Source organism: Crinia signifera, chromosome 4 (assembly GCF_055691185.1).
Source record: "Crinia signifera chromosome 4, ASM5569118v1, whole genome shotgun sequence".
Lineage (NCBI taxonomy): Eukaryota > Metazoa > Chordata > Amphibia > Anura > Myobatrachidae > Crinia > Crinia signifera.
This window is the reverse complement of record NC_139220.1, coordinates 269,321,527-269,336,908: the sequence shown is the minus strand read 5'-3', so window position 1 is coordinate 269,336,908 and position 15,382 is coordinate 269,321,527. Positions and strand designations below refer to the sequence as shown.

General features: G+C 44.2%; 1 protein-coding gene across 1 annotated transcript; it reads right to left on the bottom strand.

The window, feature by feature from the left end:
• Positions 1–1,505: 1,505 nt before the first annotated feature.
• Positions 1,506–13,400, bottom strand: PCYOX1 (prenylcysteine oxidase 1). Its single transcript, XM_083184533.1, has 6 exons — positions 13,243–13,400; positions 9,262–9,468; positions 6,574–6,748; positions 5,465–5,676; positions 3,991–4,143; positions 1,506–3,077 (listed from the first exon to the last, which is right to left on the bottom strand). The coding sequence occupies exons 1-6, from the start codon at positions 13,328–13,330 to the stop codon at positions 2,416–2,418; spliced, it is 1,497 nt and encodes a 498-aa protein (XP_083040659.1). The 5' UTR covers positions 13,331–13,400; the 3' UTR covers positions 1,506–2,415.
• Between the last annotated feature and the right edge of the window lie 1,982 nt (positions 13,401–15,382).

Below are 15,382 nucleotides of genomic sequence, written 5' to 3'. Positions count from 1 at the left end.
TTCACAAGGAATGAAGGAGACAAAGCACCCCAAAATCTGTGCCCCAATTTCTCCCGAGTACGGCAATGCCTCATATGTGACCAAAAAATACCAGTTGGGTGCATGGCAGGACTCAGAAGGGAAGGAGTGATATTTGGTGGTGGAATGAATGGTGGGGGAGGGGGGCTGGCGCTGCGACTGGTGGGGGGTGGGAGGGGTGCTGGCGCTTCGGCTACCGGGTGGGAGGGAGGGGGGGCTGCCGGGTGGGAGGGGGGGGGGCTGGCGATCGGTGGTGATCGGTGCTGTACTTAACAGCACCGATCACCACCGATCACTGTGTTACCGAGCGACTTAGCCGCCGGTAACACAGAAAACGCTGCAATTGGCTGTTCACATTTGAACAGCCAATCGCAGCGATCGGCGGCGAGGGGGGGATGTCTGCTGTCAGGGACAGCAGACATCTCCAAACTGTCACCGCGTCTATAGACGCGGTGACAGTTCAAAGCCATGACGTATATATACGTCAACGGTCGGGAAGTACCTCCCGACCATGACGTATATATACGTCATATGTCTGGAATATCTATCTGTCTATATATATATATATATATATATATATATATATATATATATATATATATATATATATACATATATACATATATATATATATATATGTGTGTATATATATATATATATACATATATATATATGTGTATATATATATACATATATATATATATATACATACATACATATACATATACATATATACATATATATACATATATATATATATATATATACATATATATATATATATATATATACATATATATACATATATACATATATATACATATATATATATATACATATATATATATATATACATATATATATATATATATATATACACATATACATATACATATATATACACATATACATATATATATATATATATATATATATATATATATATGTGTATATATATATATATATGATTTCATTTTATTCCTTTTGAAGTTTTTTACATGCGGGGGGGGGTTTGAGCTGGGGGGGAGCGCTGCTGCTGCTCCTTGATGACAGTGACAGGGAGCGAGCCAGCGAGGTAGGGGGAGCTGCTGCCGGAGTGAGCGCAGCTGCCGGGCGGGTAGGAGGGAGGGCTAGAGCGGCTGCCGGGCGGGTGGGAGGGAGAGCTGCGGATCGGTGGTGATCGGTGCCAGCACCGATCACCGCCGATCCCTGTGTTACCGAGCGGCTTAGCCGCCGGTAACACAGGAAACGCTGAGATTGGCTGTTCAGATTTGAACAGCCAATCACAGCGATCGCCGACCGGGGGGGGCACCCCTGCCCCCCCTGGGCGACGAGGGGGGATGTCTGCTGTCAGGGACAGCAGACATCTCCTAACTGTCACCGCGTCTCTAGACGCAGTGACAGTTACAAGTCATGACGTACATGTACGTCCAATGTCGGGAAGTACTTCCCGACCATGACGTACATGTACGTCAAATGTCGGGAAGGGGTTAAGTTTGGACACTAGACAGAGGTAAATTGGTAAATGGACATATGACTGAGAATCTTATATAACTGTGACTACAGGAATGGGTGGAGACAATGAAGTAGGAGTGGTGGGTGATCAAAAATTATTCAAGAAGATCGGCAAAAATAAAATGTTGGGATCAGGCTAGTGCTGCTATTAATGGTCTTACTTCCATTACAGTGCAAAATCTTAAACAATAATCAGTAATTACTTCATTATTAAAGCCATGAAAATAACTTTTATTATGGCCAGTAGTGTCCTTAACCAAGGGAATCGAATTAGTCAAATAGAATTTTCAAGTAGAAGTCAGTGAAGGATTCGAACTACGATGAGTGGCAGTGTCAAGGCTCTTTGTGTGACTCAGGTACTCCCCCTACTGGTACATTAGCAAGACATTTAGAAATGCCAATCACTTTCTGTTTATAGACACATCGTTATCTCTCTAGTATGGACAGCATTGAGCAGATGCTAAGGCAGCCATCCAATGGATTCAGCAATCTCCTGACTCTTCAAAACAGATCCCACATGCAGGGCAGGTTGTTTGATGCAGGATTTGTGCTCTACGCTCAGTAATACATCTTACCAGATGATTTGTAAATTGAGTTCTTGGGAAAAGAACGCACAGCATAGAAATCGTTGGGGAAGAAGAGATACCTATTTTTGAAAAGTTTTTCCACTTCGAGGTCCTATAATGCACATGCGTATTAATACCTCTTTTACCAAAAAGGAGATAGGTGCTCCATTGACTTCTAACCACAAGAAAAATTGCCAAAAGTTTAATTATAAAGAGTGTGACAGCCGCCACTCCCACACTGCTCTGAAAGAGGACTTGGTTCTGCAGTGTTGGTAAAAGTCCAAATTGTCCTTAGCAGTGAAAACGTAATGTCCACCTATAACTCAGACTTCAGTCTCTCTGCTAAATCCTCCTGGTCAATGTATCCGTCCTTTCCATACCATCGATGATGAGCTAGAAGTATGGCATTCTTGGCGGAGATGGCACTCATCTCCATAGCGCTGGCTGCCCATTCTATGCTGTTCAGGTAATATATCCCGCGATGCAGGATTATCGGGGGCAGTTTCTCCGGAGGGGTATACTTCGGATAAGCCAGCCATTTTCTTTCGCTTACAGCAAGATAAGACTCAAACAACAAGCGTAACTGATTATCCGTCAGTGACTCCGGAGAAAAGACTTTGTAGACTTTAAGATCAGAGGCTTTCGGAATGTCTGATTTGGGCACTGGTTTTACCGGAGACACGGAACTAATGCTGCTGATGAACATTTTGGGGTTATCTGTGGTTAATATATCGGACAGGTCAAATTGGCAAGGCTTTGAGCATCCAAAGAACGAAGCATTAATCCGTCCGTGGACAAAGGTGGCCACCGTCTGCTGGTATGGTTTGGAAAATGTCTCTATGGGTGGGTTGAAGCCCAGGAAGTCAATGTTGGCAATACCCTTATTGAGAGGTGTTGCCAAGAAAATAATATCATACATGCCCTGTCCAGATCCTGTGCTGGTCTCATAGATAACTTCATACAGTCTCATTGTACCTCCTGAAAAAAGACGCAAGACATTTTATTAATTACAAAGTCATGTTATAGTGGTTCCAAAACACTGTCCTCAGCCCTAACATCACAGGTTTTAAGGTATTGCATTTTACTAGTTAGATTCATAAAAGTAATGTAAAATTAGGGAGCACAACGGTCGAAAACTGAAAAAAGTATTTTTCTTCCAATTATTCCGAAGTACTTTCCAAACTATACAGAACTGATAAGATAGCCCTGTAGTAGCACAACTTTCTCATATTTTTTAATTCCATATTTTTAAATGACACAAAGTCATTTATTATTATTATTATTATTATTATTATTATAATTTTATTTATAAGGCGCCACAAGTGTTTCGCAGCGCCGTACAAAGGAACAATACAGGGAGACAAAACTTGGCATAACATTGAATAAATAACAAAAATACAGTACAAATAAAGAGCACCACAGTTCAATACACATTACAGCTTAAATGTAAGTAGTGAGGACCCAATCAATCTCATTTAATAGAAGTCTCAAAAACTGTAAGTTGTTTTAAAAGAAACAAAATAAAGATTTAGGGGGCTATTCAATGTTGGGTCACGGCTGTCAAGATGGCCCGACAGCCGTGACCCTGTCCTGTTCTCGGTCTGCTCGACCGAGAATTTGCAGCCAGGAATTCAATGTCCCGCCTGCCGCGGGATGAGAAGGGGGACTGGCCGGGAATAGGTGAGATGCAGCCAGGAGCTCATCAATTCCCGGCAGAACGAGCCTGACTGCTTGTGAAGTCGGGCTCGTTCTGCCAAGATCCCCTGTTCAATGCTGTTGGGGAAGACAGCATTGAATAGGGCCCCCTAAGATTGCAACATTAACATAAATCACATGTATGTCATCATAAACACATTTCTCTTTTTGTGTCCTGAAGGGTAGAGACACTCACCAGACTTAGTAGGCCGAACCTTCTCTTGCACAGAGGTGACAGTGCCCTGAATTAGCTGGGCCTTTGAAGCATAGATTAAGCCGGAGCACACAAGCTTGTTCCCTCCTTCCACTGACCACAGCCCTGAGTCAGTTCCTGCCAGAGACACTGCCCCTAGAAAGCAAACAAAGATATACGCTGATAAAGGAAATGTTACAGTACCGGTGTTAAACATCAATAGTGAAATTAGAATGGTGGAACAAATAACAGCAGAGGCCTGGGGTAAATCTGGCCAAGCAGTGTGCAAAGTGGTTTAATGCTCTGTTGGTTCAAACACTGGGATCTATGAACAGAGCATTGGAAAGATATAAAGGGGATCATTCATCTGGTCTCAGAGGAGGCCGAATTGCGCACGTGCAGACCCCCTGTGCGGACGCCTTTTGCAAGTATCATTTGGCGGCTGGAGGGGAATGCTCAGCATGCAGAGATCAGTTATAGCAGTGATGGGGAACCTTCGGCCCTCCAGCTGTTGAACTACACATCCCAGCATGCCCTGCAACAGTTGTAGCATGGTCACATAGCAAAACTGTAACAAGGCATGCTGGGATATGTAGTTCCACAACAACTGGGGGACCAAAGGTTCCCCATTACTGAGTTATAGGTTGAACTAGATGGACTTATGTCTTTTTTCAACCAAGCTATGCACTAAAACATGGGGGAAAATTGAGGGAAAATTTGAAGGACAATTGGGCCCCCAAAAGATAGTAGATAGGAGAAATATGAAAAACAAGGAAACATGGCCTAGGGTTAAGAATTCAAGAGGGACATTTCCCCTGCTGGCTGTTTGGGCCTGGTGCTGGTTGTCAAAATACAGGGGACCTCTATTAGACCATACGGCCACCAAATACTTATACGAAAGGATACAAATACGAAAGGGTTCGAACAGCTACAACATTGGAAAATATGAATGAGGAGAATACGACAGCTTTGTAAATTTGTGGTATTTTCAGGTCTTAAGCAGGGATCGGACGTATCCGGCCAGCTTAGTAAATTTGCCCGAGTCCTTTTACTTTACAGAAAGTGCGACATACCGCCACAATGACTCGCAATTTGAGCTGCTCACACCTAATTATATTCCCCTCTAATTTCTGTAATACTATCCACTGTATGTCAGACCAAAGGTCACAGCAGCAGCGACTACAGCCTGGACATCATTCTTTTATTTGTTTTAATTGACAGGCACAGATTAGGGCCCTACTACATACAGCTTTCCCTTTAACACGCAGTAAGCAGTACACATTGGTGTAGGGCCAATTCTGTATGCTGACATACTTTAACAAAAATATATACATTAAGCAGAAACATAGTAAATTTATAAAAAAAAATTGATATCTCAATGCATGTTGCCAAAGGCAACCAATCAAAACTATGTTATTATTATAAAAGTGTTTGTTCTCAGTAGTCAACACACAACGCTTTTCGCATGAACTCTCACCAACAAAGCCGTTGACTTTGACTCCTTGTCCGTAGTTGACTCTCATCGCTGGAACCACGATCTCATCGATGAATCTCTGAGAGAAGCCAGATTTCTGCATGGCTTCATCTATGGTCATGTTTAGCTTTGTAGTGAAATCATTGCCCCCCGCAGCATGCAGTAAGGACTCCGTGGTGGTGAATGAATAGTCAAAGGTCTGGTACCGGTAAATCCTGCCAACAATATATACTGAAATGAGTGACACTGAAGTGCTGAATAATGTGTATTCTGGACACCCAGACGACCTGATCCGGAGTCACACTCAAGTCCAAATGCGGACACATCTAAAGATATTAAGCAAATTGTGCACGGATTGCGGACTGTATATGTATCTATGGTAACTTAGGTATGAGTCAGAGTAGCACCCATCGTTTAAGCAGGAGAACAGCTGATTGGTGATTATGAATCAAACACCGGAGAGAGATAAAGTACTAATCAGCATCTGTCATTTTGCAAACACAAGCGGAAACGTGGCTGTTAGGGGTGGATTGGTTGGTACTTTAACTCGCTCCAAGGTTTGATAACGCTCCTCCTATATTAAAAACCTACTTTTACAGTGAAACATGGCAACAGGAAACATTGTCAGTAATACAAAAGGCAGCAACTACAGTAAATGTGGATACATGTTATGGCTAAACATACAGGTAAAATGATTCGCAGCAGCGGGCAGAACGGTCAGCACTGCTGACCGTTCATACATTCGCCCTGCATATCGGCCTGCTATCATTTAGATAGCAGCGTTGATATGGAGAGGGGCGCATAGCACCCCTGTATTTAGCACTCACTGGCTCATTCATACATGGGGGAGAAGCAGTATCAGTGCACATAACATGGGCTGATACCCATTCTCCCCCATATCGACTCTTCATACAACTGCCCCATTATCTGCAAGGTGATAATGCTCCAGCCAATCAGCTCCTGACTGTCAATTTACATATTGGAGCTGATTGGCTGGAGCATTATCACCTTGCACAGAATGTTCTTTATGGGGCACTTCTCCAAGCTGCATACATTTACCCCTCAGTTCAGATGAATGAGCTCATTTAAACAAAGAAAAACCCATCACATACCTCATGAATTTATCCAAAACGTCTTCTACCCACATGTACATCCGTAGGAAGTTGAGTCCATAATACCAAAGCATTTTTATTACATTTATCAGGTACCATTCACTCTCTTGAAAAACAAATTCATCCCCATTGTAAATTCCGAGCAGATTGGCAGGGGGTGACCGAGCATGGAGTCCTATAGAACAGACAAATGTTATAAATTGGTTAAAAAAGTAATCTGCATCATTGGCCTAAGCAGACAATTATGAATATTAAGCAAATATGAAAATAAAAAAATTAAATAATGTAACAAAAGTAATATCAGCAAACATAAAACACTGGCAATAGGTGGCACTCTATGGGGTGTATTCAATGCGGCGGCGAGGGGGGGGGTTTGTATGGCGAGGGTGGCTTATTTTTAGTGAGGAAAAGCCATTCTCGCCATCCAACCCCCCTCACTGTATTCAATGTTTGGGAGAAATCTGATGGCGAGGGTCGCTGCATCTTGTGGCAAGCCCCGACCTTTTAATGGGTACACTTGCCGTTTCCAGCTCGCTGAAAAGAACCAGCGAGGTGAAAACGTCGAGTGAGGGGAGGGGGGGGCAGTTGAATACTCTGACGGCGAGCTATCGGCACTGCTCGCCGTAAGAGCATTGAATCGCACCGGGGATTTGGACATGGGTCCGCCCTGGGAGCAACCGGGCATTTGCGCTGTTTGCTGCTCACAGCGACCTGGCATAATGCCGGGTCCATTATGCGGAAGGCATGGCAGAGGCATCACTGAGGTGACATTGCGGCCTGCTCCATAGAAGTGAACGGGACCAGAGTCTTTCGTCCCAGGTTACCCGTTCACACTGCCCAGGTCTGACCCGTGAATAACACTGCCTTTATTCCAGGTCGGATTGCCAGGTTGCTCGACCCAGAATAATCGACATGGCCCTTTCACACCACATGCCAACCCGGGATCGACCCACGTAATTTGTGCGTTGTGGAGCATTCTCTTTAATTTACTCCATGGTTTTGTAGAATAATCTCAAGACTAAAAAGAACACACACTAGTGCAATAACATACATATCAACACATAATACACTGAAGTGGAAATAAAATAGTCCCATTCCAATAGATAGTATGAGATCACAAATAGAGGTCTTCTCAATAAATCCCAGATGGCACACCAAATGGGAACAAAGTCCTGTGCATCACACGCTTTTACATTTTGTTTACTTTTAAACTGATCCATTAAGAAATTGTTATATGAAAACTGATTTGCTTAGTAGCAATGCCTTAACCTATAACTTATGACCCACTAAAATCTTGGTATTTTGCAGAGGTATGTTGTTTGACTTTGTTTAGCTGTCTCATGCATCGCCAATCACCCAAACGCACACGTGTGCAGAATAAACACCCTTACTTTAAATATGCATGTGTCATTACACACTGGGCCAGACTATAGAGTGTCCAGACTGTCAGCACTGATTGGAGTCAGAGAGACAGAGCAGAATTCAACAACCTTTCCCTTCCAGGGCCAGATGTACTAAGCTTGAAAAGTGATAAAATGGAGAGTGACAAACCACCAACCAATCAGCTCCTAGATGCCATGTCACAGGCTGTGTTTGGAAAATGACATGTAGGAGTTGATTGGCTCCTGGTTTATCACTCTCCATTTTCTCACTTTTCAAGCCTTAGTACATTTGGCCCCATGACTGGAGGAGCTACCTGCCAGACCCAGGGATCATTAGCTCAAGCCATCCCCATCGCATTATGTTTCTTTGTCCTGCATTGCCCCTGAAACACAAAGAGAGCCCCACATCTTTTAGTGCAGACAAACTATGTAGTCATATTGCCTTTTCATTGACAAGACCTTCCATTGGGCTTTAGTTACAATAAGGAACCAATTTTCATTGGGAAACCCGATCGATACTGCATGAAGATGGGCCCTGATTGGATAGCACTATAATAACCACTGGCCTTACATTGCATTATCACACTGTTTTGAGATGAAAAAACATTGGGACTAGTTGAATAGACTTGTAATGCTATTTAGATCACCTGCAGATGCCAGTATTTAAAAATGTATAAATGTGTCAATTTTTTTTCTTATTTCAAAATGTTTAAATTTTAAGTTCTTGGTTTATTCATCAACTGAGTACAACCACTATTTCTTCTTTAAAACAATAATTAAAAGCTGCTTTATAATGATTTATTAAATGTAGCCTTATGTAAAAGGAACAAACATTTTTGAAGTTAGCATACATAAAACATCCCCAGATTAATTGTACTTCATGGGTTTCCCATTGGATGTTGCCATGGGCAGCCAATCATAATCTACTTATTTATTTAGCACCTTCTAGAATATATAGTATCTGAATGGTTGCCCCTAGCAACACAGTATCTGAATGGTTGCCCCTAGCAACATCCCATCTGAAATAGACCTCGTATCTTAGTAAATATCCTCCATTGTATACATGTTCCCTGTAAAAGAGGTTGTTCTCTTAAAAAAGTTTATCTAGCTATATACATCCAACAGGTTAGCCGGCAATCCACAACCAGCAAATGAAGTACTTTCCCTGGTGACCGCCTAGGTCATCATAAACCAAATATAGAATATCACAGGCGACAGTCACAGCTCTTCGATACTAATAATTATGACAGTGTAATAATGTCTGTTTGTTGATTGGATAATTGACCCCCTACCAGCGAGTACTTACCGAGATCCTTGACAAAAGTTTTCATGTGGAGATTGAGGGGGTGTATCACAGACCCCCCAGCTTCATAGAGGTTACCTTCCATCTCCACAGTAGAGAGACGACCTCCCACATCTCCTTTCTCAAATATGTCAATTTGAACATCTTTTCCAAATCTCTGGCGTAGAAAGTATGCCGCAGACGTGCCCCCGATTCCGGCTCCCACAACCGCTAGAGAAGACAAAATAGTATTTGAGGACGCATTTTTGCAACTGTACCAAAACGGAAGATTTAACTAATCACTTTCACAGTGTGAAGGCGGATTTTTTCCCTTTATCAGCTGAAGAGATTCACCAGGAATTAGTCTCTATTGGAGGACTCAACTTAAGAGGGTCAATCCAATTATCAGGCATTTATTTGAGGGTGTGGGGTGTGAGTGGCTATATGCCAAAGTTACAGTACTGCTATATTTGCCAATTTTCATTTCCAGCAAAATAAGACTAGGTAGCGAAATAGGGCAGTGAGGAATGTGTGAGTATAGGCATGCTTGATGAGTCGGGCAAACCCATCAGAGAAGAAAGCTGGTGGTTGTTGTTGACACCAGGACCGAATGCCAGCTTTTACCTCGTCGTTGAAGTGTTGACCCTTAAGGTGCTCTTTCACCTACTTCGGCTAGACATACCAGACACAGAAGAAAACCAACCTTGAAATTTCAAGGGCTTCTTATTTTGTGCAATACACTATGGCCCTTATTCAGATCTAATCATAGTACAATTGTGTTCTCAAAATGGGCAAAACCATGTGCACTGCAGGTGGGGCAGATGTAACATGTGCAGCAGAAAGATTTAACTTTGGGTGGGGTGTGTTGAAACTGAAATCTAAATTGCAGTGTAAAAATAATGCAGCCAGTATATACCCTGCACAGAAACAACCTGTTACATCTGCTGTTACTTCAGTGCACATGGTTTTGCCCATTTTGAGAACAAATTTGTACTGCGATCAGATCTGAATAAGGGCCTATAGCTGCCAACACTGCCCTGTGGCTGTCTGCCAGTAACCAGCTGCAGGATGTTACTTTCTATTGGCTGAACTGGTTACCCACTAAATTGCCATATAATGAATCAGATACCACATGGTTCCAGATAATGCCAAGGATCAGAGTACAGCCAGATGGGACAAAAGTTACATAATAACAAAGAAGATTTTTGTAGGACTACTGTATAGTTTGCAGATATGAGTGGCACACAGATACTCATCTATATGCCAAGTCACTTGGGCATCAGGGAAGCAGCACACAAATGTGCACAAAGTCACTCCTGTCTTAGCAGAACACCCAACATTTTAAAAGGGGCCCATAGGTTATTTTCTGTGATGAACTCTCGCTGCAAACAATAAGCTCTCTCTGCAGAGCATTCGTTCTTTGTGTATATGATTGCACATTTTTAAACTTTACTGCACGCTCTCATGTACCTGGCTGATATCATGCTACACTGCACGCTCTCATGTACCTGGCTGATATCATGCTACACTGCACCCTCTCATGTACCTGGCTGATATCATGCTACACTGCACCCTCTCATGTACCTGGTGGATATCATGCTACACTGTGCCCTCTCATGTACCTGGCTGATATCGTGCTACACTGCACCATCTCATGTACCTGGTGGATATCATGCTACACTGCACCCTCTCATGTACCTGACTGATAACTTGCTACCCTGCACCTTCTCATGTACCTGGCTGATATCGTGCTACACTGCACCCTCTCATGTACCTGGCTGATATCATGCTACACTGCGCCCTCTCATGTACCTGGCTGATATCATGCTACACTGCACCCTCTTATGTACCTGGCTGATATCATGCTACACTGCGCCCTCTCATGTACGTGGCTGATATCATGCTACACTGCGCCCTCTCATGTACGTGGCTGATATCATGCTACACTGCGCCCTCTCATGTACGTGGCTGATATCATGCTACACTGCGCCCTCTCATGTACCTGGCTGATATCATGCTACACTGCGCCCTCTCATGTACGTGGCTGATATCATGCTACACTGCGCCCTCTCATGTACCTGGCTGATATCATGCTACACGGCACCTTCTCATGTACCTGGCTGATATCATGCTACACTGCACCCTCTCATGTACCTGGCTGATATCATGCTACACTGCGCCCTCTCATGTACGTGGCTGATATCATGCTACACTGCGCCCTCTCATGTACGTGGCTGATATCATGTTACACTGCGCCCTCTCATGTACCTGGCTGATATCATGCTACACTGCGCCCTCTCATGTACGTGGCTGATATCATGCTACACTGCACCCTCTCATGTACGTGGCTGATATCATGCTACACTGCACCCTCTCATGTACCTGGTGGATATCATGCTACACTGCGCCCTCTCATGTACCTGGCTGATATCATGCTACACTGCGCCGTCTCATGTACCTGGCTGATATCATGCTACACTGCGCCCTCTCATGTACGTGGCTGATATCATGCTACACTGCGCCCTCTCATGTACCTGGCTGATATCATGCTACACTGCGCCCTCTCATGTACCTGGCTGATATCATGCTACACTGCGCCCTCTCATGTACCTGGCTGATATCATGCTACACTGCGCCCTCTCATGTACCTGGCTGATATCATGCTACACTGCACCTTCTCATGTACCTGGCTGATATCATGCTACACTGCACCCTCTCATGTACCTGGATGATATCGTGCTACACTGCACCCTCTCATGTACCTGGATGATATCATGCTACACTGCACCTTCTCATGTACCTGGCTGATATCATGCTACACTGCACCATGTACCTGGCTGATATCATGCTACACTGCACCCTCTCATGTACCTGGCTGATATCATGCTACACTGCACCTTCTCATGTACCTGGCTGATATCATGCTACACTGCACCCTCTCATGTACCTGGCTGATATCATGCTACATGTGTATGCCTTCCCACCCTTCACGTACATGGATGATATCATACTAGGAGTCCCTTCATGTGCCTGGCTGATATCATGCTACATGTGTCCCCCTCATTTACCTGGCTGATTTCATGCTACATATCCCCTCATGTAGCATGATATCAGCCAGGTACATGTGTGTCGTCATGTAGCTAGGTGATATCATGCTAACTGTGTCCCCATCACGCACCTGGCTGAAATTACGCTGCCTGTGTCCTCCTCTCATGTACCTGGGTGATATCATGCTACATGTGCCGTCGTCCCCCACATGCCTCTCCAGGAGGGACACATTGCTCTGCTCCTGCACTTTCCTCTTAAATGTATGATTACCATCACCTGTGTTGAAGCATCTTTCTTAGCAATTAACCTGTTCAACACAGGTGCTGGCAATCATACATTAAGAGGAAAGTCCAGGAGCAGAGCAATGTGTCCCTCCTGGAGAGGGTCATGTTGGGAGGTATGCATTCTGCACAAGTACCTGGCTGATATCATGCTACATGTGTCCCCCTCGTTTACCTGGCTGATCTCCTGCTACATGTCCCCTCATGTAGCATGATATCAGCCAGGTACATGTGTTGTCCCCCCATATACCTCGGTGATATTATGCTACCTGTGTCCCCATCATGCACCTGGCTGAAATCAATCATGCTACCTGTGTCCTCCTCTCATGTACCTGCATTATGCATACCTCCTAACATGACCCCCTCCAGGAGGGACACAATGCTCTGTTCCTGGACTTCCCTCTTAATGTATGATTGCCATCACCTGTGTTAAACTGGTTAATGGGTAAGAAAGGTGTTTTCACACAGGTGATGGTAATCATGAATTAAGGGTGAAGTCCAGAAACAGAGCATTGTGTCCCTCCTGGAGAGGGTCATATTAGGAGGTATGTACCTGACGGCGTTAGTGCTGCCATGATTTCCGCAGACCCTTCTTGCACATTCTATATACAGTAGCCCCAGTATCCCCGAGCCGCCCCGCCTGCAGGACACTGGGATCCCGCCCCCGTACTCTCACCTATCCTGCCGGGTGGGTGACGCAGCTCGGATGTGGCCGCACAGCGAAGGCTGCACAGAAGAAGGGGGAAGGCGGCTGCGAGCTTCATGGCGTCTCCGGGTCACTCACTGTGCAAGCAGCAGCCTGCACACAACGCCCCGCATGCGCTGCTGCCTCCCCTCACACACACCCCCTCGCCCTGCTGCCAATAGCGGCTCCCTGTGCTGCTCCCCCCACGCCCCGCTGCTGCTGCACCCTGCTACTACTGACACATGGTATGTGTCCCGGCCGGGCCACAAATTCACTTGACCCAATGTCACTCCATGCTATCAGACTTCCCAAAAACTGCATGCACTGGCAGTAACTGCAAGTGACAGGGACAGCAAGCAACAATGCAGAGACCTCAGCTACACCCATGCTAGACAGGGTTTGGCATTGGCTCATTGTAATTTGTTAGCAATGGCTTTCATTTTTGATAATCCATGGGAGATGCATTAAGTACTACTGTGTGTCAATAAGCAGCATCAGTGAGTGATGTCGCCATGATAGTTAAGTTATGCTCAGTGGGCCTGATTCTGGCCAGAGTGCCTGCCCCTAAAAAACCAACAACCCCTCTGCTGTATCCCCTCCTATGAAAACTCATCCCCTTGCATATTTACGCAGCAGGAGAAATCATTCAATGTCGGCCATCGAATGATTTTTCCTGGGCTCACAAATATAAGTCAGTCTCCATTAACTTATATTGCGAGCTCCGGGATGAAGATGGCGCACGGCTGCATTTGCATGGGGATGCCTATGAAACGCTGGGCATTCCCATGTCCCACCGCCTGAGTCATGAACCCTCCCTTCCCCTGTGCAAGCGCCATGCTGACTGTGCAGGTTGGCCAGGTGTCCGCACAGAAGAACTTCGCATGCGCAGTACTTCACCATTGGTCCTTCGTGCGAACACACGGAGGACTGATCAAACAAGAACCAGGGCCAGTGTTCCGGGTTTTTTTCCAGCGACCAGCTAATTTTACCAGACAAGTCAACATTGAAAAGTAAAAATTAGTACAGGGCTGGTGCGGGAGTGAGCTCCTAGCGATTTATCGGCAGCCCAAATTCTTATCATCATAATTATTTGACAGCTAGTTAAAAGCCCATTGAAATGATAGCTTCTGCAATGCATTTTTACTTTGAACTGTGACAGTTTTTACTTTCACTTTGAGCTGTGACGGAAGACATTTGCTGAGGTCCCACCAAGGTAAATTAAGGGGTTACCTCCTAAAAATGGTGTCACTTGCCGTGGTGTTCAGAAAAAAGTCAGTTACAGGCAGTTCATGGTCTGGCACTCGGCGAGCTTGTCACAAAGGAATAATTCCATATAAAACGATTTCTACGATTCAGGTTTATTAATCAGTGGCCCGTCATCAGGAGGCTGTACCCGAAACGTTGAAATCATTTCAGGCGCACAAGGACTGACGTCATTATGCCGACGAATGTTCTACCATCACCATGGAAACAATACAACAAACAATTAGACTTAGAAAAGACATACCGAGATGCTTGAATACGCTTATACTGGAGTGCTGCTAAAATGCATCACAATTATGACAATTTTAGCAATTAGAAAGTGCATATTACTGAGCTTACTCATAAAATGATATAATTGCATTATATCTTTGCCAGTACCAAAACATTTTGTAGCCATGAAGCATTTGTTACCCTCACTTAGGTATAGAATGATAGACCATATTCCCCTTAATTTAAGGGGTGGTAATAGAGGTCTTCAACTTCTAAAATGCGAAACAAGGTGGATACACTGTTTAGATACCAAGGGGGCTCAATGAGCACCTTGGGATTAGTTGTATGTCCAGAAAATAACTTTACAACTAATCTGGTATCTTGTATTCCCGGGATATATTAATCCCTAGTGCGTCTATACAATGGGGCGCCGGGATTAGTACGTTATTATTCTATTTGTCCAGTTATATTTGATCAGTATATCAGAAAAACCTATTTAATCCCCATTCTACTGGATAATAAAATGTAGCCTTCCTAATATACGCCTTTTAAATACATTGGTTATTTACTCTGTACCAGTTAATCATAGCCATCTCACTTCATGTCCCTCTCCATCAAAGTGGTGATCTGGCTCTTCAGCTTAGTGATATATATTTTG

Bases quoted from the DNA above. Each gene is read 5' to 3' on its own strand.
- PCYOX1 (XM_083184533.1), bottom strand. From the start codon at position 13,330: ATGAAGCTCGCAGCCGCCTTCCCCCTTCTTCTGTGCAGCCTTCGCTGT. The intron at 9,469-13,242 runs GTGAGAGTACGG...TGTCTTCTCTAG, and splicing joins TCACCCACCCGGCAGGATAG to CGGTTGTGGGAGCCGGAATC. The intron at 4,144-5,464 runs GTGAGAGTTCAT...TTTGCTTTCTAG, and splicing joins CAAAGTCAACGGCTTTGTTG to GGGCAGTGTCTCTGGCAGGA.